Source organism: Mustela lutreola, chromosome 7 (genome assembly GCF_030435805.1).
Source record: "Mustela lutreola isolate mMusLut2 chromosome 7, mMusLut2.pri, whole genome shotgun sequence".
Classification (NCBI taxonomy): domain Eukaryota; kingdom Metazoa; phylum Chordata; class Mammalia; order Carnivora; family Mustelidae; genus Mustela; species Mustela lutreola.
Genome location: NC_081296.1, coordinates 27,633,809 through 27,659,632, shown reverse-complemented (window position 1 = coordinate 27,659,632; position 25,824 = coordinate 27,633,809). Strand labels below are relative to the sequence as shown.

General features: G+C 46.0%; 1 protein-coding gene and 1 pseudogene across 1 annotated transcript in view; one reads left to right on the top strand and one right to left on the bottom strand.

The window, feature by feature from the left end:
- Window positions 1–5,079: 5,079 nt before the first annotated feature.
- LOC131835209 (ribosome biogenesis protein NSA2 homolog) lies at window positions 5,080–5,979 on the bottom strand (annotated as a pseudogene).
- A 3,024-nt stretch (window positions 5,980–9,003) lies between these two features.
- The window catches only part of TRPM1 (transient receptor potential cation channel subfamily M member 1), a 104,987-nt gene continuing 88,166 nt past the window's right edge, over window positions 9,004–25,824 (top strand). The window contains exons 1-2 of the mRNA XM_059183364.1: window positions 9,004–9,139; window positions 9,203–9,375. Coding sequence (XP_059039347.1) covers window positions 9,004–9,139; window positions 9,203–9,375 — 309 coding nt within the window. The remainder of the gene's footprint in view (window positions 9,140–9,202; window positions 9,376–25,824) is intronic.

The window sequence follows — 25,824 nt, the reverse complement described above, 5'->3', positions numbered from 1 at the left end:
AGCTTAGAGCCATGTGGAACAGAGAAGGGTTATAAAAAGAGGTTGCTATCAATATTTAACTCTTGATAAGGCTGGGAATCCTTTGGAGAATGGCCAGCATATCTTGGCCAACTTGGCTCCTGAGACTCACCAGGAAGGACCTCTGCCTTCAAGAGACTGGAGTTTCCACAGCCTGTGTTCCAAATGTTTGAGGATCTTTGTTCCCCCAAGTGGAAAAACACACTGTATTTGCCAGTCAGTGGATAATTTACAGAGAAGTGGAGGCAAATTTATGGTGACCAAAAACACTGATAGACTTGTAGGTCTCTGCCTAATCTAGTCATTCATTTATTTTTTAAGACTACCTTTGATAACAATACCAAAGATTTTAAATTCCTCTCTAGCCTTCGTCTAGCCTTTGATAACAATACCAAAGATTTTAAATTCCTCTCTAGCCTTTGTCATTTGCAGAGGCACTGTTCAATGAAATGTGAATTTAATTTACAAAGCAAATATATCTTTTTTTTAAAAGATTTTATTTATTTATTTGATAGAGATAGAGATAGAGAGAGAGATCACAAGTAGGCAGAGAGAAAGGGGGAAGCAGACTCCCTGCTAAGCAGAGAGCCCAAAGAAGACTTGATCCCAGGACCCCGAGATCATGACCTGAGCCAAAGGCAGAGGCTCACCCCAGTAAGCCACCCAGACACCCCACAAATAATATCTTTTTAATCTACCACCTCAGCTTCTTTATTTCAGGGAGTCTGCCAATTAAGTCATTCAAAGTCAACACTGTCTTGTTTTTTGTTTTGTTTTGTTTTTTGCCTTATATGCAGGTAGCACTTACCATTATCTTGTTTAAAATGTATATAAACAATCCAGAAATATAGAAAGTGGAAACTCACTTCTGCAGCCTATCCCAGGAGTAATGTGTTGTTGTACAGATACAAGTCCTACCCCAAATAAGACTCTGAGAAGGCAGGTACTTTAGAACAAGACTTTGAGGTCAGAATTCACAAAACTTCTGCTTGGCCAGTACTAGCTTGAGCCCTCAGCATCCCCAAATATCTCCCACCTTCCCCTTTATTCCCAGCCTGGTCTTCCTCCTTCCTGCTCATCACCCGTCCTGGTCTCAGAACTATGCTTCAGGTCACAGGGTCTGCAGGCCTGCCCGAGGTCCTGCTTATGCCCCTTCCAGCTCTTTGCATAAAGTGCCTCCTTTCCTCAAATCTGCCACCCAGATATGTCCAGTTGGAGCACCTCTGCTCCTCCTGATAAGTTCTCTCTCCCATATATTATCTTACTTCTTGGCAGGTCTGATTAGAATGCTTCCTGTAGTCTGTCTTGTATTTCAAGTGTGTTTGTATAGGTGACATCTCCCATACTAGCCTATGAACATTGGAAGTCATATTTGAGTCATTCCCACACCTCTTCACAGTGCAAAAAGGATGATGACATATCTGATGAAGGGTTATCATTCAAAGTATAATAAAGAATCTATATAAATCAACACACAAAAAACAAATAATCCAATTTTAAAAAGGCAGAAGACATGAACAGACATTTCTCCAAAGACATACAGATGGCCAACAAACACATGAAAAGATGTTTATCATCACTTACCACAAGGGAAATGCAAATCAAAATTACAATGAGATCTCACCTCACACTTGTCAGAATCACTAAAATCCACACAAGAAAAAAATAAGTGTTGACAAGGATGTGAAGAAAAAGGAATACTCGTGTACTGTCAGAAGGACTTCAAATCTGGTACAGTCACTCTGTAAAACAGTATGGAGATTCCTCAAGAAGTTAAAAATAGAACTACCTGATGATTCAGCAATCCCACTACTGGGTATTTACCCAAAGAATGCAAAAATACTAATTCAAAGGGATGCATGCACCCTGATGCTTATAGCAACATTATTTATAATAGCCAAGATATGGAAGCAGCCCAGTGTCCATTGACAGATGAATGGATAAAGAAGAGGTGGTGTACGTATACAATGGAATATATTTGGCCTTAGAAAGGGATAAAATCTTGCCATTTGCAATGACATGGATGGAGCTAGTGAGTATAATGTTAAGCAAATAAGTCAGGCAGAGAAAGACAAATACCACATGATTTCAATCATATGTGGAATTTAAGAAACAAATATTTCTTAAACAGATGAGCAAAGGGGAAAAGAGAGAGAGAGAGATAAAAAATCAGACTCAGCCATGCAGAACAAACTGATGGTCACCAAAGGAGAGGGAGGTGGAAGGATGGGTTAAATAGGTGATGGAGGTTAAGGAATGCATTTGTTTTGCTGAACACCTGGTGATGTACAGAATTGTCGAATCACTATATTGTACACCTGAAACTAATGACATTGTGTGTTAACTAACTGGAATTAAAATAAAAACTTTTTAAAAAGAGAGAAAGGGTGATGTCAGTCGTGAATTAAATTGATGAACTCTGGATAGCAAGGAAGCAGGAGGCCGAGGCAAGTAAGTGAAGTTAAATAACAAATGACAAGAGGGTGGAAAAATTTGCCAACTTTATCACAGTTACACGTTCACCATCTTGATATAAACAAGCTCTAAGAATTAAAAAAAAGATCCTATTTAAAAAATGAACAGAAGATGTGGAAAGTTTACAGAAGTAGAAATGCAGATAGCACTTAAACATGAAAAGATGCCCAACTTCACTCATAGTAACATAAATGCAAATTAAAACTATACTGACCTACAGACATCTAACACACCACCCAAAAGCAGAATACATATTCCTCTTGAGTTCACATGGAACATTGTCGAGGACAGACCATATGCCAGTCCAGGAAACAAGCCTAAGTAAGTTTAAAAGGATTGAAGTCATGCTAAGTATGTTCTCCAACCACAGTGGAATTAAATTCAAAATCAGTAACAGAAAGAAATTTGAGAAATTCACAACTATACATACACTTAAGCAATCAATGGGTTAAAAAGTCACATGAAAAACTAGAAACTACTTTAAGATGAACAAGAATGAAAACACAACATACCGTAACTTAAAGAATGTAGCTAAAGCAGTGTGAGAGGGAAATTGATAGCTTAAGACACCTATGTTAATAATGAAAGATTGCAAATCAGTAATCTAACCTCCAACTTTACAAAACCAAAAAAAGAAAATCAAACTAAAATCAAATCAAACAGAAAAAAGGAAATTAAACTAGAATGGAAAGAAATAAAATAAAGAATAGAAAACCAAAACAAGAAATCAGTGCAACCGAAAGTTAGTTCTCTGAAAAAATCAGCACAGTTGACAAATCCTTAGTTAGACTGACAGGGTGGGGGTCAGGGTGGAGGTGCTGAAAGAAGACTAAATCTACTAAAATGAGAATGAAAGAAGGGATACCACCACCTATCTAAGAAATAAGAAAGCTTATAAGAGAATATCATGTCAACAAATTGAAAATTCAGAAGTAATGGACAGATTCCTTCAAAGACACAAATTATTAAAACTGAGTCAAGAAGAAATCGATCTGAATTGATCTACAAAAGAAAAAGTAAAGAGATTGAACTATTATTTTTTTCCTTTTTAAAAAAATTTAATTTAATCTTATTTTATTTCAGTGTTCCAAAATTTATTGTTTATGCACCATACCCAGTGCTCCATGCAATACCTGCCCTCCTTCCCACAAAGAATACCCCAGGCCTAGATGGTTTCTATGGTAAATTCTACCAAACTTGTAAAGAAGAATTAGTACCGTGCCCAAGAAAAAAGAACTACAGACCAAAACTATATGGAGACACCATTTCTTAGTAAGTTGGGCAAACATCCCAAAGTTTCATGATATATTCTGTAGATGAGGCAGTGGGGAACGCTCATAAAATGCTGGTGGAATACATAATGGTAACCTGTTTGGAGGGGAATTTTATAATATTAGAAAAATTATATATCCATTTACTGTTAATTCCAGCAATCTCTCTTCTAGGCATCTAAGCTAAAGAATCCTGGCTAAGCGCTAAAGAATGTGTGGCATGGCTTTTAACTGTTATGAGACTTGTAAAGATTGAAAACCACCAAAGTGTCCATCCAGTTGAGTCAAATTTCATTCATTCACCCAAGGATTTAGGCTATAGAACTAGAAAAAGAAATGAGGAGAGACTGAGTAATTCCCAGGAAAAATAAAGATGCAAAATATTCTTCCATTTATGTGAAAAAAAAAGGAGGGATATATATATATATATGAAGTTAATATTATATGCTAATATTTTAAAATGGAAAGATTAAAAAAATTTCTTTAGTTCACTTTTGAGAGGCCAGACAAGGGTGAGAGATAGCTCCAGTAGCCAGATATTTCTGAATAAATCTTATCTGCAGTTTTGGTTTTGCAATAATATAAATGCTTTATAAAATTATTTAAAAAATGAAATTAAAAAACCAATTCCTAAAAATCCAAAAGAAAATTAAATAAGTGAATCCAATGGTGTCTCTAAGTTTGCAGAATAACCTCACAGAGAAGAATTATTTTAAGTAATTTTAAAACTCAAACAGGATATACCTAAGGTCAAAATGAACAATAAAACAATGTTTGAAACTGCACTTAGGAATTGTATTATTAATGGTAATATTGGCATTGTTGCTTTGAAACTGCAGCTAGGATAAAGTAAAAGACAAATTATATTAATATCATTAGGAATAAGACTCAGCATAAGTGAAAAGAGACACAAATATAAAATCAGGACATAAGTAAATTAGCTGTGTTTCTAAATTAGAATTGGAACTGTCAGTATGAATTCATGGTGCATTTTCTCTTCTATGTTTTATATCTTATACATAATTATGTTATATAATTATTACATGTTGTATACCATATGTTTATTGTATGTACATACACATATCAAATATCACCATTCTGCCAACTGGAGGGACTAGAAACACTTCAATTCAGAGGCAGATCCTGGTTTTTTTTTTTGCTAAAAAGACAAAAATAAAGACCATTTATTTTAATAAATGTCTATTTTAATGTTTTTCACAATAGAATAAATGCTTCTCTTGATGACTGCAGATAGTTAAGGCTGTTTGGTAGTATCCAGAACCACCACAGGAATGGTTGCTTTCCTGACTGGTGTGTAGTCTTCAGTAATTATAAGGAATTACTTGTCTCGAACTGCTGTCAAACCAGTAGGACTGCATTTATGCATCCATCATTTTCAGGATTGTTGGTAACCTGGGCATATTTTCCCCAAATAACTTTGCCTCCTTGTGTCACATGGCCCAACTCACTCACGTTCACCTCAATTACCATGCCTTTGGTAATAATACCCAAAGTTGTGTATATAGTGGGGATGAAGGATTTTTTTTACACCAAGTATTGGCAGGCTAAAGGTGGCTTTCAATTCAGGATGTGTTACATGGGCCTTTTTGAAACATAAGCCCATTGGCCTAATGAATCTTTCATATTTAGGTGGTTTTCGAGTAAAGCCATCTCCAACAAAGCAGACTTTAGTGACCATTCTTTTCCATGCTTTCTTCTTTCTCTTTCCTGTTCGAATGACTTTTAATACTTCTGTTTCTCCCTGGGCACGAACTTTGGGTAAAGGAACTTCCCATTTTCCCGCTTTCTCTTTTCATTTTTGTTTAATCATATTAGAAAGTACTTTAGCTTGAGACTGTCCCTCCCTGTCCAGTAGATATGCAGGTACTGCTCCTTGTGGAGTCTTTTCATCATTCTTTTGTTTGGTGTTTCTCTTTTCATGCATCTTGATAGTCTTTTTCATCTGTATTTTCTCAGCATGGTGCTGTTTATGGTAGAGCTTAGCTTTCAGACCAATCATCTTTTTGCCTTCTTTGAACGTTCTCGACCTTATTTCTTTCTCTTTTTCTCATGGTAATCCAAATGATAGCCATAGCGCTTCCGGTGTGACTCAATATATTCATTTGGTGGCATGGTGACGGCTGCAGAGCTGTGGGGTACAGCTGTCGGGGCGCAAAGAAGATCTCAGTTTTCGGTCTCCCAGACCCACGAGCTAACTCCCCAGATCCTGGTTTCTAAGGACCATTCCCCACTACAATGGGACAAATGGCCACATCCAGGTCTAGGGCAAGAAATGTACCACATGAGCATGAAACACCTTTTCATTCCAAATAGCAAGGATGCTCTCAGAGACTCCTGGTGTCGTGCCAGAAGGAATCAAGGGCCCGTGTGAAATTGGGACAATTTGAACAACAATAAGGAAAGTTACTGCTGTGAATTGAAATTCTTCGAGTATGTTTCCATCTGTGAATTCATACACACTGACACTCTGAAAAAAGAAACACGTTAGTCACCTTGGGATCACGCCAGGGAACCAACTCATTACTCTGGAAACCAAAACCTTTTGCCTTTCCTGTGTGAACCACACTAACCAATTTGGTCAGGCGGTTTCTCTTCATAAGTGAATTCCAGTGACTAAATGAAGAAGGAAAGCCAGAACTGAAGATCACCCTTTTGCAAGTTCTAGTGATACAAAGGCTCTAGGCAATCATCATCAAGACACCCCCCCAAATCGGAAATGGCAGACAAGTGGACATTAGGTGCCTCCTGATGGAAAGACACATGTCACCAGTGAGTCTTGTCAAAAAATCGCTTCTGAATCCAAACAGGTCTCAAGATCTTACTATTGGTCAGGAAATGCAGGGCACAGAGCAGAACAAGAAACATCATGGACTTGTCTCAGAGTCTCCTTTGCGGGGAACCCGAACCAAGACCCCAGAGACAGAGTGTGACTAGGACCACCCTGGGTTCCTCCCTGTTCCCCCGGTGCCTGGTTGCCTGCTGCCCACACTGGTGATCACACGAGTCACCGTCCTAGTTCCTCTCACCAACTGGGATCACAGGCAAGATGCATATTCCTTAGGCTCCTCGGCAGCTTTATTCCTGACCCATGATAAGAAATGCACCACCTCCCAGGCTGGCAGACTAATCAAGTTGGTCCCTCCCCAAGAGGCAGGACCTGGCAGCAGTGAACTACCCCATGTGTCTTCCTCGTCACTAACATCAGTGCTAATATCATCGGCTCAGACTGCTCCCTGGACACGTAAAAATCCTTACCCATGAACAACGTGTCCACAGTTCTCGTGTATCATCTCCTAGCACCGGGTTCTTTCCAGGTGCCATGCCCAGAGAAGGAGACCTCCTGAATATGGGAATTCTGCTCAGGACCCCCTCCCCTTCCCAGGCTCTAGCTTAGCACCAGGCAACAGGAATATAACGTGAGCCACAGCTGTGAGCCACAGACATCATTTTACATTTTCCAGAAGTTGCTTTAAAGAAATAAATAGAAGCGGGTAAAAAAAAAAAATTAACAATACATTTTATTCAACTCAAAATATCTGAAATATCACCTCAACATGTAGTCAATATAAAGCATTGGCCATCTTGCGTGTGGTACACTCGGAGCACATTTCATTTCCGACTGGATGAACTTGGAGTTCTCCGCAGGCAGCCACAGGTGGCTCGGGCCGCCATGCTGCCCTTGGCAGTTCCGGTCGCCTGCCTCACTGGGCCAGCGCCAGCAAGGAGGGTTGTTCACTTTTGGAAGGCTCAAGATCTCCATCTCTCCATGTTCTCTGACCCCAGACCCACTATTGACTAGTGACAATAGCATCCGTTGGCGGGAGAGGCACTGACTGACGGGCTGAGACGGGGCAGCTGCCTGGCATGGGACATCAGGCTTCTATACTTTGTAGTCATGACGGAGCACGAGCCTGACACAGGGACGGCAAGACCATCACCTGCCACAGGGGCCTCCCAGAGGCTTTCAGTCTGATTCTTGATACCCCAGGAACACCCTGCCTCCGCAATTCTGTCTCAACCTGCGCCATCCAAAATACTGTCATTGCAGATACGCTCTGACCCCTGGAGGAACTCCTGCCAGGAGCCGTTTGTTTATCTAGAGCCAACCATGAGTTCACAAGGAAAACACCCCCGGTGCTGGGCCAGAGCTGCCGCCGGGTGGGTGCTGCCCTCCCCACAGGCTGTGTGTACCTGCAAACCATGGAAAAAGTCACCCCTATTGGGCCCACTTTCCTGGGACACGGTTGTCACCCTCGGGGGGAACAGACCTGAAGGAAGCTGACGAAACAAAGGGCAGACTCCCTCCCCAGAAAATGGCCTGGTCCACCTGCTCAGTCTAACCTCCACCTCTGGAGGTCAGAGGCTCCCTGAGCCCCCCGGGGGGCCTCCAGGTGTGAGTATGGTCTTCTGCAGCTTTCGGTGGAGGACATGGTCCCTGGTTCAGGCTCTACCCCCTTAGGGCTCGATGGGGTGAAATTACGTTCCTGCTCCACATCCTGTGCTCACTCAGAGGCCTCAGTGTCCTCATCTGTGAAATGGAAACTTTCCTAACTGTCCTGCATCCAGTCTGTCTGCATGTCTGTCTGCTCTTCTGGGAGATGAGGGAGGCAGCCCAGGAGACCCACAGGTGTGTGGGGAACCTGGTTGCTGCCTAAAGGGTTGCAGACAGGAGAAGTTCAAGATTTGGGTTTTCTGTCTCTTGCTAGTCTGAGAAAGCTTCCTGAAAGCTGGAATATCCACGCACATCCTTATAGCACACCCCCCCATAGCAGTTTTAGGGGGACTGTGCATACGGGTCATGCAAGCTGCTGGTAGTGTGGGGACCGTGGGGGTTAGGAGCACCCAGATGGGGACGGGAGTCATGTGGGACTCACGCTGCATGTGCAGTGGAGTTCACTGCGACCTCTGGCTCAAGCTCAGATGATCTGAGAAAGGATTATGGATGACTAGTGCCATGTGCTGCCTTCTCCAGGCTCCCTGGGGCCCTGGCACAGATGAGGGGCTTCTGAAAGAACGATTATGTCCAATTGTCTCAATTATGCAAACCATGCTGACATTTCTAGCAGGGGAAGGATGGACTGGGGGGAGGGTCACTTCAAAGGGAAAGTTCTAGCTCCCCCACCTCTCTCAGATCCCAAGGCTATTTTCATGGGATCCCACACCGAGCAACCTGGCAACATGGGGCCCTGGTTTCCTTTTTTGGCCCGGGAGCGAGGTCATGGGGCCATCGCCTCACCAGGATCATGAGGGCCCCGGCATGGGCACTCACATGCTCCTCATGTGGACTTCTGCTCTTAAAGGGTGGGCCCGCCTCTGCCAGCTTCCTGCCTGGCCTGAGGAGGAAGATGGAGAAGGTCGGGCTGAGCCCTCCCCACTCTGCCACTGTAGCAGGTAAGCCCAGGTGGGGCTAAGCTCAGGTAGGGGTGAGCTCAGGAACTCTGCTTCCCAGGGCCTCTCCTGCAAAGGCTGGCTGGACAGGGGTGTATCCATTCTCAGCCAACAAGGCCTCCAGGATCATTCCCTGAGGGGACAAGCCCTGTGTCAGTCAGGTTCCAATGTGTTGCGGTTCCCTCAGAGCTGGCTTCTAAAGGTAGGTGCCAGGGGTCTGCACAGAAGTCCCAGCTGCAGAGTTTAGGCTCCTTGCCTGTCACTCCTTATCTTACCTCTGCTTCTTTGCTTCCTGGAGAGGTGCCTCTTCCCAAAAGCCCTTGCCGTCACTAAAGTTCTTTGGGGTGGGGGGGCAGAGGCGATACCTGTAAGCCTTTATCCGCTGATATTCCAACTGTTAGTTCAAACCTCAGGGAAAAGATAGGTTCCACTACACAAGACTGCAAGGGAGGTGGGAGTTCCCTCTCACTGCCGGTGGGAAGCAGGAACGGGTTTCTGGAAGGCCATGCAGGAGTGTGTACCAAAGTACGATTCTATGTGTGAGGACCCATTCTGAGGAAATAATCCTGAAGTGAAGCCAAGATTTACACAGCGCTGTTTACTGCAGGGAGACACGGGAGCAACCCAATGTCCAAAACAGAGGACTGGGCTCATAAATCACGGTCTATCCACAGGATGAAATATAATGTAGCCATTTGCAGAAGGACAGAGAAGAATGCGTAATGACAATGCACAGAATGGACATGTTTTTTATTACACACATACACGCACACACACATATGTCTATTCTATTCACAGAAAAAAGCCTCGGAATACACTGAAATTCTATCTGTTGTTATTTTAGGATGAAGGCCATCTGGGTGATGTTTATTCATTCCTTAGTATATTTCCTCTTCTTTTACTTTAATCATTTTCTATAACAAATACATTTTCCTTTTGTTACCAGAAATTACACCTTTTTAAATTCTTTTATCTTTTTTAAAAACCTTAGCAGAAATTAGCAGGAACAGAGGGGTGCCTGGGTGGCTATCAGTTAAGCATCTGCCTTCGGCTCAGGTTGTGATCCTGGGGTCCTGGGATCAAGTCCTGCATTGGGCTCCCTGCTCAGCGCAGTGTCTGTTTCTCCCTCACCCCTGTTCCTCCCTCCCCCCAACTTGTGCTCTTTCTCTCTCACTCTCTCTCAAATAAATAAATAAATTCTTTTTAAAAACTCGCAGAAATAGAGAGTAGGGGGACAAAGAATGGGAGTATTTACAGGAATCGTTCCTGAGTGAACCAAGAGTAGGAACTGAGAAGGAAGGAAGACCAGAAAGGTAGAGAGGGGAAATAGGAGACAAATTTGCTCTGTCTGAATTAAATATTTAGGGAAGAATTAAAAAGGACACCAGCCTCTCTGGGAGCGGACTTCATACAGGCTTGACTTTAAGGAAGGATTGTCCTTGGCAATCTTCCCCAACTATCACTCTATACAGTACCTAGCAGCAGTTTTAATCATGGCATTTGCAATGGAATTTACAGCATGAATTGGCCACTGTCTACAATGTGTTTCAGGCCCCCAGAAAATGTAATCGAAAACACCAACGAATGTTGAATGTGTTTGCTGTAATTGTTTGTGTTTAATTGGTTCTTTTCTAGAAGTCTGGAATTTTGTTTGATTTGGCTCTTTGCATTCTCATTTGTTTGCTTTGCAAAGTTGATAAGTACAAGAAACAGAATGACATTCAGGCATTTTAAGTGGCTAGTCATCTTCCTTCTGAACTAAGTGAAAACAAAACACACTTTCTATTAACTTAAAATCCTCTTACTTGGAGCAGTTAATATTTTTAGAACTCCCTCTTTTGCTTTGGTTGAAAATATTTTTAAGAATGTCCTATAGTGTGTGTGTGCATGTGTGCATGCATATGTGTGTGTGTGTGTGTGTGTGTGTGTGTGTGTGTGTGTGTAAATTCTGGGCTTGGGAAAATAAAAGCTCTCATCCAGGGGAATAATGGGACCCACTCCGTGATGCTCTTCCATAATCTAGAAGCTAATGGGGTTCAACATCTTAAACCCTCCATTAAAAAGGCAGTAGCCAGACACGTCGACGTGCAGGGCACCCCAGGCAGTCAGTGGCTGTGATGCCCCTTTGTTCTCCAGCTCTTCTAGACTCTGCAGTCCATGAACGAATTACGGCATCCACTGGGAGTGAACAGGGTCCAGGAAATGGTTGGTTCATTGCCTCAGACACACATCACATACAGGAACACTTTTCCCAGGCTGCCACAGGAAACACTTACTAGAATTTATCTTGCTATTCTCCAGAAACCGTGCCTTCAATTGCTATCCACATCAGGGGAAGGATCCATTTCCAGTGCTAGAAATGGCTTTAGGAAAAGGAGCTAATGTCAGCTCACAGTGCTCCCTTCCCCGGCTGCCAGGCCCTTCTGTTGCTGTGTGTCTCCCCAACTTCCCTCACTGCTTCTGGCTCTCATCCTGGCTGGTCTGCTCTCCGCATGAATGTGGCGTGGAGACAGCATGTCCTGTGTCTGTTCCTTAACGGCTGGTCATGCTCGATATGCCTCAATGTAAAATTAGTGCTGAAAGGGCAGGTGGCCTCTCTCCATGGGCCATGGACCCTGCCTGGAGATAGGGCATAGGAGAGGGTACATTTGTTAGGCATGATGGAGTGGAAAGCATGCTACCAGGAATCGTGGCAACAGCATCCTTTCTCTGTTAATCATTAGAGACACTATATACAAATGCTTAAAGCTGTATGACCATGCAGAAGAGCCAAGGGAAGGTCCTGGTTTACGCACTTCTCCTAATCTTGACCCCTACCCTGCTAAGCACACTTGGCGGTTTGTTATCTGTCATTCTAAACGAGGGCACCCAGTCATGCCTGAGTCACAGACATAATTTTAAATTGTAGAGAAGCCACGTTAAGAAAAGGAAAGCCATGCTAAAATAAGGGAAATTAATTTTAGAACTTACTAAACTCCATATATCCCAATTATTATTTCAACATGTTGTTATAACAAAACAACTTATTAATGACATATTTTATGTCCTTTTTTTTTTTTTTACTTCAAAATCTAGCCAAATACTACCCCCCACCCTTTTCCTAAGCTCTAATGTCAGACATAAAAAATGGCAGTTTTCTGTCTTGTACTTGATCTCACAGCGTATCTCCATTAAGACCAGCCAAATTTCAGGGGCTTAATAGCCACATATAGCCAGTGGCCACCATGTTGTACAACATAGCTCTAGACCTTTCAAGGTTTGGTTTTTTTTTTTTTTAAGATTTTTTATTTATTCATTTTAAAGAGCGATAGAATGAACAAGAATGTAAGCGGGGGACGGAGGGTCAGAAGGAGAAGCAGACTCCTTGCTAAGCTGGGAGCCCGACATGGGACTCGATCCCAGAACCCAGAGATCATGACCTGAGCTGAAGGCAGATGCTTAACCGACTAAACCACCCAGGGGCATCTCAGGGTTTGTTTTTGTACAGCTGGATCATAAGAGAAAGATCTGACTACAACTTTTTTTTCCCCCAATTCATAATAGTGATATTTACACTCTAGAACTTAAAGTTCTTCTTCAGAATGTCTGAGTGTTGCACAGCCCATGATTCGTTATATTGCCATTGGTTCAACCAGTCCCTGACAGAGAGGAAAAAAGAAATTGGAGGCTTCTAATCCTTCACTCGGTTCAAAATACACTGAAACAAACTTCCATGTATGCATGTAAAAGTATTTCCAGATAATAGGTCCCTAGAAGTGAACCTATTGGTGACCTAAGTGGGTCAAAGGATATATACACTTGACCCTGTGGCAGGTGTCGCTCGGCTCCCCTCCAAAAACGTACTGCCAAGAGTCTGTGAGCAGGAACCACATCCAGAGCCAAGCAGGCCACCAGCTAGCCTTGGGGTTTGGACCTTGGTTCCCTTAGAAGTAAAACCAGGGAGCTGGGCTAACCCTTCCTAAATGCCCGATTCTATGGCTCAAAGGTTGGTGGTTCCAGCCATCCCTTTGGTAGGAAGCTGGTGTCTGGATGAGACCCACCTTCAGCAGGGCAGGCTCAGAGAGGCAGATGAGCAAACAAAGCTCCACACGCCCTTTGTCTGAGGTCAGCAGAAGACTCTCAGTGAAGACCCAATTCTATCTAATATACAATTACTATTACACCCTTTTCTGTGAATACAATATTGTCTATGAAGTGTCACCCCAGCAAAGGAGTAGAGGAGCAAGGACCAGCCCCAGCAGTCTGGTTCCTGAGCTGGCTGCCTGAGGCAACACATTGAACTGCACCCAGCTGACTCCGTTGGCATGCCACCCGGGGTCCTTCCCCACCCTGGTGGCCCCAGCTGTCATCACAGTCCCTGAGGGACACAGTTCCTGTTTGCACACACTGCCGATGGGGTGGGGAACCTTCCAAGGTCCTGGGAGTGTTGATGGGGGAAGCCCTGTGGATAGGGACCTAGAGAGTGGCAAAAAAGCACTGAAAAGGAGAAGGTGCCCCCCATGGGAGCCAGCCAGTCTTGGTTTTCTGATCTTCTCTCCGATGAGCACTGTACTGTACCCTCCCAGCCAGGGAAGACCAGACTGGGCCCTCCCACCATATCAGGGAGGCTCTATAACAGTGGCTTCCCAACTTGCTGGCCCTCCTCAGCAAGCCAGCCAGGTGTCGCTGGCTGAACCAGAAAGGGGAGCTATAGAGGGGCTCCCCTGAGACCCTTATGGCAATCCCTTAGTTCCCAATCAGGGAGGAACTGGTGATGGGAGGAAGGGAAGATTGGGGCACTTGTCCATTCCCAGCTGTGTGCGGCTGAGGCTTCCAACCATGGCCATTGCATTTAATTAGGTCTTCTCCCCTTCCAGTGATGCCTTCTGGTTTTCAGCCTGCAGATCTTTCGCTCCTGGGTTAAACTTATTCCCAGATACTTTCTTCTTTTTGATATCATTATAAATGAGATTGTTTTCTTAATTTCCTTTTTGAGTTCTTCACTGCTGGTGTTTGGAAACAACGGGTTTTTGTTTGCGGACTCTTCTAGAGTTTTGCTATTGTTTCATTACGGACTACATCTGTATCCTTAAACAATACATTGTTTAGCTTTGTCTGGTTTTGCACTTCGTATAAATAGACTGACACTGTGTGTGTCCTTGGGGACTTGCTTCTTTTGCTGTGTGTTATGTTTTGAGAGCCATTCAGATGGTGTGGTTTGTCTGTTTCCATGGCCATATCATGTTCCCTTGGGTGAATATGTGATGACAGACTATAGCTCCTACTGCAGCTGGCCGTCTGGGCTGCTGTCTGTTAGGGTTCTCATGAATGGGGCCATGTGAGCGTGCATGTGGGGGGGTGTCTCCCGGCATACACATGCAGGAGCGTATTTGGGGCAGAACTGCCGGATTCCAGCATGTGGCTGCTCAGCTCCCCCAGACCATGCCAAAAGGTTTTCTCTCCTCTTTAAAGGGAGGAACTCAGAAGCATCTGCCCATTTTGGAGAAAACCTTTGGAATCAGCCAGAGGACACAGATGTGTGAGGAGGGCGAGGGCTGTGCAAAGCCTGGACTGGTGACCTCACCATGACTCAGTCTCCCCTCTTGATGCCCATTCACCTGCCAGAGCACCGAACAAAGCCTGGCCTCTCCACCCTGTTTAAAACCACAGGGAGGGAGCACGTGCTTTCTGCAGACCTCTGCCGCCCAAGGACGGTGGCATCTCAGTTCTGTGCAACAGGAACAGTGGGAAAGATGATCGGGTGCTCTGCTTTGCTCCTGCTGTTCCCTCTTCCAAGGGACCCTTTCCTCTTTGCCCCTGCACCCAACTAAATTCTCCTTAGGCTCTGAAGATGAGCCAAAGGCCCCCTCCTTGCTTTCCCCAACAAGAGAAGTACTTGTTCCTGCCCTGTCCCCCTCACCATGCACAACTTTACAGTGCCATGCCCAACTGGGAGCTCCCAAAGGCTGAGTGCACTCACCTCACCCGCAACCAGCAGAGCCCACCAGGTAAGGGAGCTTCATTTACCACGCGTGTGAAACACACGCCCGCTGGCTTTCTGTCACATCACACAAGGTGATCGGGGGCCACAGAGGTCCCACTGAACTTTTGAAGATAGATTTTTCTCTGCCACAACCCTCCCAAGTGTAAAATGCTGATGTGTGTGGAAACACCTGTAAATCCATGAACAGCCCAGATCAGGCCTGAGTCCTGGGTCACTGCAGACCACATTGGTTAGGACAGCCCTAGACGAACCCGGCAAAGGTGAATGGCATCTGGGATGCTCAGCCATGCCCCCTCCTCCACACCCAGCACCCCACGCATCTCTGCACAGCCACTCTCACCACAGGCTCCCTGCCAAGACTGGTCCCTGCAGGAGTGCCCCTGTCCAAAGCAAAAAAGTTTGTATTATTTGTTTCAAGTAAGAAGATAGGAAGAGGGGCGCCTGGGTGGCTCAGTGGGTTAAAGCCTCTGCCTTCGGCTCACGTCATGATCCCGGGGTCCTGGGATCGAGCCCCGCAATGGGCTCTCTACTCAGCAGGGAGCCTGCTTCCTCCTCTCTCTGCCTGCTTCTCTGCCTACTTGTGATCTCTGTCTGTCAAATAAATAAATAAAATCTTAAAAAAAAAAAAAAAAAGAAGGAGAAGAAGAAGACAGGGAGATAACTCTCAAAACACTGTCTCCGGTGGGGTCAGTACAGTGTATTAGGGGGACAGGGAAGGAGCTTGCATATACATTAAGGAACTTGGACACGTTCTATTCCTTAGGCGCTTACGTTGCACTGCGCATGCCCAACGTGTCCACGTGCTAGTGCACACATTGCATATTTGAAAAGTAGTAGAAAACTCCACCCATAGGAGATCTTCATAATGAGCTAAAGGTAACTTCAGGACAGCTCAGGAGGACTTCTGGGGACAGCCTCAGCTCCAGTCTGGCTCAAACTGGCTCCTGTAAGGGGCTCTCAGGCGAGACCCATTTAGCAAGGGGCTCTCAGGTGAAACACCCGGGCAGGGCGGGGGTCTCCTTGGCTGGAACTGTTGACTCTGCAAAACAAAACACATTCCTTCTTTGCTTCTGCCCTTCCCCCGTCTCCCTTCTGCTAATAATGCTTAGCCTTCTTATTTGAGTAACTTCCCTCTGCATTCTAGCTGCCAGATCCGTCCCATCCTGGCTCTCAGTCTCTCAGAGCTGGCTATTGCAAACTGACCGATCGCCACAAACAGTACTGAAATATGAGAGGTGCTTTCTGATTAATGCATGCACACTGGTCCCCAGGAGCCCCAGGAAACTGATTTAGCATGGATGAGAATATCATCAGTGCAGAGCTGTCATGAGGACAGAGAAGGAGAATGCTGGTGAAAGAAATCCCTGGAAAAAGACAAACCCGCATTAATGTCTGACATTGTCAGAGCTGACCACTGAGCTGTGAGTTGGAGAGCAGAGAGTCCCTGGTTCACCAAAGCGTCCCTCATCTCGGGGACAGCTGGTCAGGGCTGGGCTTGACTCTCAGCCCCGGCATTCTACTGGCCTCCTGCTGCCTCTACCATGAACCATGAATTAGAAGCAATGTGTTCCAATGCCCATCGACCCTACCTGACCCTACCAGACCCTGGGCATTTAACGGGAAGCTGAAATCCTACCCTGGATGCTCTTCATCCAGTTCTTGCTCATTTAAGAAACTCAAAAACTATTTACGGAATACCGATCTCCGCCGGACAAGGGGCTTGAGGTTTTTCACACTAAATTGTATTTAACCCGTACAACAATCCCACCTCACAGGCAAGATCGTCAAGGCTCAGGAAAGGTACATACCTTGGCCAAGGTCATAAGTGTAAGAAACGGCGAATCTGGGAGCTGATAGGTATGTCAAAATCCAGACTCCTTTTCTTTCCCCCACACCTTGGATCGCATTTTTACTTTAGGGACCACCTTTAAAGCCTTAACCCAAAGAAATGACTTCAAGAGTAAAACTTTCAGGCTCCGGGGCAAACCCACTGGGAAGATTCTTCTCAGGGTGTGACACCATGTAGAATACGCCCAGAAAGTCACAGGATGAAACACCATACCCACGAGTTGAAGGGTGAGGAGGCTTTCTGGGCAATGGCTGCAGGCTGGCCGGGTCCAAGGACCCAGAGGGAGTCCTGCAGGACCGGCCAAGAGGGGTGGTGGCTTCATGCGGGAGAGAAATCAAACACAAGCCAGTAAGAAGTGAGAGCAGAGTTTATTAAAGTCATAGACCAGATAAAGACAGAGAGTCTGGGAGACGCAGTAAGGAAAGGGTAGTGAGTCTCATCTTCGTCTGGGGTCTGGAGTTTTTCTTGAGGATGGTGCTCTGTTGTACTGTCCTCTCTGGCACTGGTTGAAACAAGGACAAGTCCTCAGGTGTCCTCCAGAAGGCATTTATGCCCTGGAGCCAGGGGTCTAGGTGGCAAGGTGTTGAGAGTCAGTGGTCTTGGAAAATGTATATGCTGACCTCACCCAGTCACTCTTTATGTATTATTTATGGTGCTGGAAGACTCCAAAGAAATCATTACTCCTTGACCTTTACAGGGAGGACATACATTACGGCATGGGTGAGGTGGGGGTACAAGTCCTAGTACGTATAGAAGCAGAAAAAAAGCAGTCCTTTCATGGCACCCATTTTACAATGGCCCAAAAAAATGCCCACAAATGTCACTAATTTGTCATTTAAAAAAAATTACCTATTTATTTACCAGAAAGAGAAAGAGAGAACAAGCAGAAGGAGCAGCAGCGGAGGGAGAAGGGGAATCAGGCTCCTCGCTGAGCAGGGAGCCCAAGGAGGGACTTGATCCCAGGACCCCGGGATCATGACCTGAGCCAAAAGCAGATGCTTAACCAACCGAGCCACCCAGCCTTCCCAACTAACCCATCATTTTAAAAACGTTCTTTACAAGAGTGTGCGTGTTTGAATAAACAGGAGGAAAAGTCTGAAGGGCAACTGTTAGCGAGCGTTACTGCGGGAGGCTAAGGGTTGGAGGCAGAAGGAGGGAGAATCACTTTTTAATTTAGACATTTTTCAATCTTTCTAATTTGTTCCATGGAGCACTTATTAGTTTAGAGATGCTTGTTTGCTTTTAATTCTAAGCAAAGAAAAAAAAAACCCACCATCCTCCCACCCCACCCCCACTAGCCCTTGGAAATGGCCGCCCCCCTCCCCACGCCCACCTTGTGCTCCAGGCATGAAACCTTGGGGGCCATCTCTGTCAGGAAAAGAATAGAAAACTGTGAGCTCCAGATCAAGTTTCAGGTCTTGGAGAGGTGAGCGTGGGGCCCTGTAGCTGAAGCTTCTCCGTCCTCATAGGGGAGCAGCGCCCAGGCCAGGGACCTCCATGCCTCTTCATGTTACAGCAAGACACCCAGCCCCACCCCGTCCCCATCTGCTCTGTCTTCTAGAACATGTTTTCTCATTATGATCCCAGGTCTCCTTGTAGCCTGGGTACAGGGCTGTCGAAGCACCTGACTCTGGGACTCCCGAACAGACCAGGTTTGGTGACTGACAAAATCTGAAGGCAGAGAGACCAGGGGTGACAAAACAAAGGGATGTATTTCAGTGAGGCCAACACTGGGAAGACAGCAGACCAGCTTCTCAACGACTGTCTCCCAAGCACTAAAAATACTTCTAGGTTCACAGAAGGAGAACGTGGGACAAAGGTCCATGGGTTTGTGCAATGGGACTAAAGGTCAGGGGCATCACTGTCTTGGAGTCAATCACGTGGAATCTTGCTGGCATCAGGCCAGTCGCCATTATGGCTTCCATCACGGGATGCTTTGCCACTGGATCTTTTGCCCAAGTTAAGAGATAAACTGGAAAGAAGAACTTGATTCGTTAAGAAGTACAGACTAAGGTCAAAATGGAGGTAGTCTCTGTCACAGTCCCCACAGGCCTTCCTACCATCCCCCGGCAGCCGTGTGCGCCACGGAGGGCCGGCCTGCCATGGTTACCGGTGACCTGTTGTGGGCACCCCGCTGAGCCATATTGGAGTCTGTGGGGGAAGGAACAATGAGTGCCCTACATACGTTTACCAAAATATCCTCTCATGTTTTAACCTGTGTGGGAGAAGTGAGTAAGAACTCTATAGTCAAAACACATGACTGTCTAAAAAGCCTCCCACTGCCCAGCATGCTGGCCAGCTGCGGTGAGCCCTCGCACACCACCCAGTGGATGCAGGTTGGCGGCACACGCAAGAGCTGTGAGCAGATTGGAGACAACCTTCGCACCATGATGCAAGGTCATGAAACAAGCAACGAGAACCTGTCTTTAAAATGCTGATGTTGTGTTCACAAGGAACCCTCTGTGTGGATTTATTTTTTAATTTCATATGAAATGTTATTTATCTTAAGTACTGAATTTGGGGCACCCTGAGGTCAGTGCCTGGCCCCAGGCCTCACCCAAGAAAGGCACACCAAACCCAATTGTGCCACACCTGCTCAGCATCTTCTGAGCACTGATTCCTTCCCTGGGTGCCCAGGTGCCAGTGCTGCCATCAGAGGTGACCTCCCTCTGACTTGTTCCCTCTACACCATGAACCTGCAGCTCGTGGGGCTGTCTGGCTTGGAAGGACCCAAACAGAGTAGCAGGAAGCGGCGGGCAGCATGGGCAGCGGATCTCCAAAGCTTGTTAAAATACAGATTCTCACACGCTGATTCTGATTCTAAGGCCTGGAGTGGAGCCTAGATATCTGCATTCTTTAAAATTTGAATTTAATTAGAGTAAGATACACACAACATGAAACGTACCAACCCCACCATTTTTAAGGGTGCCGTTCCCAGGCATGAAGGACGTGTACGTTGCTGTCCGGGCCATCGTCACCATCTTCTCCAGGACTTCATCCTCCCAAACGAAAACTCTACCCATTAAACACGAACCCCTTATCTCCCCTCCTCAACCCCTGGCAGCCCCCATCCCACTGTGTCTATGGATTTGGTTGTTTGAGGTCCCTCCTGTAAGTAGTCATTCTTCATGACTGGCTGGTTTCACTCAGCATAACAGCCTCAACATTCACCCACCCTGTAGCTGGTGTCCAAACTTGCTTCCTTTTCAAGGCTGATCCTGTTCCATGGTAGGGATAGACCACATTTCATTCACTTCTTCATCTGCAGACGGACACTTAGGTTGCTCCCAACTTTTGGCTATTTCGAATAATGCTGCCATGAACAGGGATGGACAAACCTCTCCTTGACGCACTGTTTTCAGTTCCTTGGGGTATGTGCTCGGAAGTGGGATTACTAGATCGTATGGTAATCTTAAATTTCACTTTTGGGGAACTGCCAGACTGTTTAGCACAGCATCTGCTCCCTTTCAGAATCCCACCCATTGTGCACAATGGGTGCACAAGGGTTCAGATCTCTCCCCCACACTCACCAACACTTGTTATTTCCGATACTGTTTCTACAGTAGCCATCCTAATGGCGCGAGGTGATGGCTCACTGTGGTTTTTATTTGCATTTCCCTGATGATTAGCGATATTAGGTATCTTTTCCTGTGTTTGTCGGCCATCGATGGGTCTTCTTTGGAAAATGGCTATTCTAGTCCTTTGCCCATCTTTAAATCGGGATGTTAACTGTTTGGTGTTGTTTTGGTCACTGTTAAGTTGTAAGAGTTTCTTAAATATTCCAAATGTTGATTCTTTTTTTCTTTTTAAGATGTATTTATTTATTTGAGAGAGAAAGAGGATGAATGGGAGGGGCAGAGGGAGAAGGAGGAAGAATATCAAGCAGACTCCCCACTGAGCACAGAGCCTGACATGGGGCTCGATCCCGGGACCCCAAGATCATGAGGAGCTGAAACCAAGAGTCAGATGTTCAATAGACTGAGCCACCCAGGCGCCCTCAATGTTGATTCTTTTTCTTCTTTTTTTTTTTTTTTTTAAAGATTTTATGTATTTGTTTATTTGGCAGACAGAAATCACAAGTAGGCAGAGAGGCAGGCAGAAAGGGGGGGAAGCAGTCTTCCTGCTGAGCAGAGAGCCCAATGCGGGGCTCAATCCCAGGACCCTGAGATCACGACCTGAGCCAAAGGCAGAGGCATTAACCCACTGAGCCATGCAGGTGCCCCTAAATGTTGACTCTTTAGTGGGTATTTAATCTGCAAATATTTCCTCCCGATCTCGGTATTTTTTAACCACTGCCCTTGAACACTGGCACAGACCCTGGGGACCCCTTTCCAGATGCAAGTCTCTGGGCCAGGTTGTTTTTTTTTTTTTTTTTTTTTTTTTTTTTTTTTTTTTTTTTTTTTTGTCGGAGGCTGTTACATGTTTTTATTTTTTAATTTTTTATTTTTTCAGTGTAGCAGTATTCATTATTTTTGCACCACACCCAATGCTCCATGCAATCCATATCCTCTCCAATACCCACCACCTGGATCCCCCAACCTCCCATCCCCCACCCCTTTAAAACCCTCAGATTGTTTTTCAGAGTCTATAGTCTCTCATGGTTCATCTCCCCTTCCAATTTCCCTCAACTCCCTTCTCCTCTCCATCTCCCCTTGTCCTCCATGCTATTCGTTATGCTCCGCAAATAAGTGAAACCATATGAGAATTGACTTTCTCTGCTTGACTTATTTCACTCAGCATAATCTCTTTGAGTCCCGTCCATGTTGATACAAAAGTTGGGTATTCATCCTTTCTGATGGAAGCATAATACTCCATAGTGTATATGGACCACATCTTCCTTATCCATTTGTCCGTTGAAGGGCATCTTGGTTCTTTCCACAGTTTGGCGACCGTGACCATTGCTATAAACATTGGGGTAGAGATGGCCCTTCTTTTCACTACATCTGTATCTTTGGGGTAAATATCTGGGCCAGGTTCTGTTGAGGAGCAGGGCTTGAGGGGAAGAGATAAGGAGAAGAGTTGGCTCCGCTCAGCACCCGTTGGCCCCTTCGGGGAGAGGCAGCAATCCTAACCTCAACACCTATCAGCTATGGGTCTCTGGCATCAGAAGGAGAAGAGGCATGTAGGGCTATGCAGGTTCTGGCACCCAGAAACTGTGGCTCCCCCTCATCTACAGGGCAAAGCATCCTCCTTCAAAAACATGATCCTAAAAAACATGGGCCAGCCCTGGGTCCCATGCTATAATGAGGAAGAGTGGCCACTCCCATCAGTGAAGCACAGCTTGTGCTTAGAAGTGTTTGTCGGTCTTACCCTTATGTGATCCTGGAAGTGGGGAGCAGAGACATCTGACATCTAGAGGGCATGTGACTTGCAGGCGCTTTCTGCTCCGATGGCTCTGCAGGGGGCTGGGGCTAGAAGTTGACCTTGGCCACCTTCCCTTTTCTCCCTCCATTACCCCTGCCAACCCATCATCTTCCCTGAGCTCCTGATAGCTCACCCCTTTTCTTCAGGCTCAATGGAGAGCCCTCAGCTGGTGTCAAAACCCCTCATGTTCCTTGTGCATCGGTCCTCATTCTTGACCGGAGCAGCAGAGTCGTCTGCAGGGGTGGGAGATTGGATTATCTCAACACATGGCCCTTCTTTGTTTCCTCTCTTCCCTCAAATGGTGCAAGAAAAGTGCATGTGTGAGTTGGTCCCACAAGACCTTCCTTCCAGGATATCAAAATATCAGTCTGGCTCTGGGGTCTTTTGCTGCATCTGTGGGACCTGGAGGTCTTTCCTGTAAACAGTAAAAATTCAGGAGCAAATATCAAAGACTCAGTAGGCCCAGCCCAGCTGCTACCTGTGTGGCTGCCCCAGCTGTACCATTAAGTACCTGATTGCTCAGTCCTGCTCTCCTCTTCTTTTCTTTTACTTTGGTTTTTCCTCCTAATGGACAATTTGCATTTTCTCAGGGATAATAACAGCCCTGCATTCCACCTAAAGCTCAGCAACCTTCTCACTTATGGTGAGGTCTGCCTGGCAGGCAGCACGTGTGAGTCTCTGACATTGGGGCAGCACCACTTTGAACGAAGACGCTATCTTCTGTGATCTGACTGCATCGAGAATGATCATTCCAAAAGCAAATGGGTATGGGCTCCCATGTGAACAGGAAAACCCAATTTTGATGAAACCCACTCACTGGATCCTGGCAAGACTTTCATCTTCGCCCGTTCAGGCTACTACAACAGAACACATACATCAAGTAGCTCATCAATCTATTTCTCACAGTTCTGGAGGCTGCGAAGTCCAAGACCAAGGCAGCTGCAGACCTGGGGTCCGCGGAGGGCTTCCTGGCTCCCAGATGGCTGTCTTCTCACTGTGCCCCCTACATGGTGGAAGGGGCGAGGGAACTCTCTGGAGTCTGTTCTGTAAGGACACTAATCCCATTCATGAGGGCTCCATTTTCTTTCTAAATTCAGTTATCATTTTCCTTAGAAAATTAAAAACACGATATGAACAATGAAGAAATGAAAGGAAAACATTCTGCATCTCCTACCACCAACACAACTTAACAAGCTAGTAAATGTGCTTCCTTTTTTCCTGGCCTTATTTGGTACTCCCTCAACAAAGACAAATGTCTTTAGGGCAGCGATAGCCAGGGAGCAGAGACAACCCAGGTGTCCCCTGACGGCTGAGCTCCCCCAGCGGAGTATTACTGAGGCATAAAAAGGAATGAAGCCCGGACACCTGCTGCATTCCTGCACGAAAAGCTACACTTCGTATGATTCCCATTACATAAAATGTCCAGAATAGGCAAATCCATAGAGACAAAAGGCAGATTCCTTGTTGTCAGGGACTGGGGGGATAGAGGTGTAGGGGATATTGGAGAATGACTGCCAATAAGCAAAGGACTTGTCTTTAGGCATGACCAAAAAAAAAAAAAAACCCACTTTGGGATTAGATAGTGGTGCAGTTACTCAATTTTGGGGATATACTTAAAAAAAACTACTGACTATACCCTTTAAAAGGTGAATTTTAGGGTATGTGAATTATAGCTCAATTTTTTTTTTTTTTTAAGAAAAAGAGAAAGGTCACTTCCTGTGGCCTAAAGATGAAGTTCTTTTCCCATGACTCTAGACTGGAGGATGGTGTTACGGTGTCCCGGGGAGGGCCCCTGGATAGAAGAGGGCTGGAGATCGGGGATCCAGAGAAGAGGGAACCCTGGACCAGGGGGGGCTCTGATGACCCCCAGCATTTCCTGCAGCTTACCTCCTGTGGACTTGTCAATAAAGCACAGGAAATCAGATCTTGAAGCAGTTCCAAGCATTATCGTGGAGTCTCGTGTAACCATCCCATTTTATAGATGTGAAAACTGAGGCCTGGTGCCTAAGAGGCAACCACACAGTGGGCCATTACTTGGGGCTCCTACTGGTTCTCTTTGCTGTAGGGGGCAGTGAGGCAGAAGTCTCCCTGAGAGGCCAGGGCAGAAGTATCTGCCAAAACAACACAGAAATGGCCTATTGGATGGGGCTCAAGATCTCCTACATGGTGAGTGCGTGGCAGGTGAGGGAGGAAGGAACAATTGTGGAGTTTTAATCCTTGTGCACACAAAGAGGGGTGGTTTATCCCAGTGCTTTGGTGGGGAAGTTGTTTGATTCTTTGGGGTGGAGAGTTTCCAGGCATGCAGGTGCTGCCCAGGCGAGGCCCACAGGTGCTCCCAGAAGCCAGGCAAGGGCGGGTAGGGGGCATGATTACATATGCAGGGGCACAGCCACCTGCAACTGTGCAGGGATGTCCTCCGGTGTTCCCACATAGCGAGGGCATTCTAGAGAAGCCAGAAGTCAAGATTTCCGCCTGTAATCCCCCCTCGGTGAATCGAATCATGGCAGCTGATTCTTCTCTTTATACAAGGGTCAAACCAAGTCCACATGTGCACCACAGGCAGCCCCAGGATGAGGGTTTGAGGCATCTGCTTTAAATACCCACGGCAGACAAGCAGTTTCTTTTGGCTAAATTGGTCCATGAATCAGTCATTTCACTGTGAGGTTTGCTGTTAATTTTGGACCAAAAAACAGGGCCAATGAGTAAACAAAGACTTGCCTAACAGTAAACCCACTCTTATATTTGGAAGTCACAACCCAGGGCTGGTCACATCTGCCCAGGCCAAAATCCATTCCCTGTCCTCCTGGCCCTGCCTCCTGCCTCCCCCTGTCACCCTGCCCCTCCCCTTCCTTCCTGCCTCCCCCAAATTGTCCAGGCCCCATCCCCCACCCCCTCCACTCGATGCCCTCTCCACCCCCACCCCCCCAGGCACCCCATCCCAGCCCCAGCCTTCTCAAGCGTGTCCCCCTGCAAACTCCTCCTTCCTCCTGTACCTCTCCTAAAGGGTCATTTCCACTGTGTGCCCATGTTCCAGAAGGTCCAATTCTCCTGACTCCTCCCACCCCTCCAGCTCCCACCACTTCCGGGCTTCCTCGGAAACTTCTCACAGGGACTGGTGCCAGCTGCCTGCACGTCCTCGGGCCCTGCCTTCTAAATCTAAGTAAAGGTCCAGAGAACAGACTGACAATGAGCATCTGGGGGACCACAAAACCCAGACCAAACAAAAATTATCTTGGTCATGTTTACAACAAGTATTTCTTTCTTTTCTTCTTTTCTTTACCAAAAAAAAAAAAATCATAATAAAAACCTGGTAGACCCTGGACACCCTTAAGAAGGCTCAGGATGGGATGGGGTGATAGGGGTGCAGGGTCTGGACTACTTGGGGCAGGAGTGGGGTCCTGAGGCCCCGTGCTCTTGAGCCATCATCTGGCGTGGCCCATCACAGGCGCACAGTC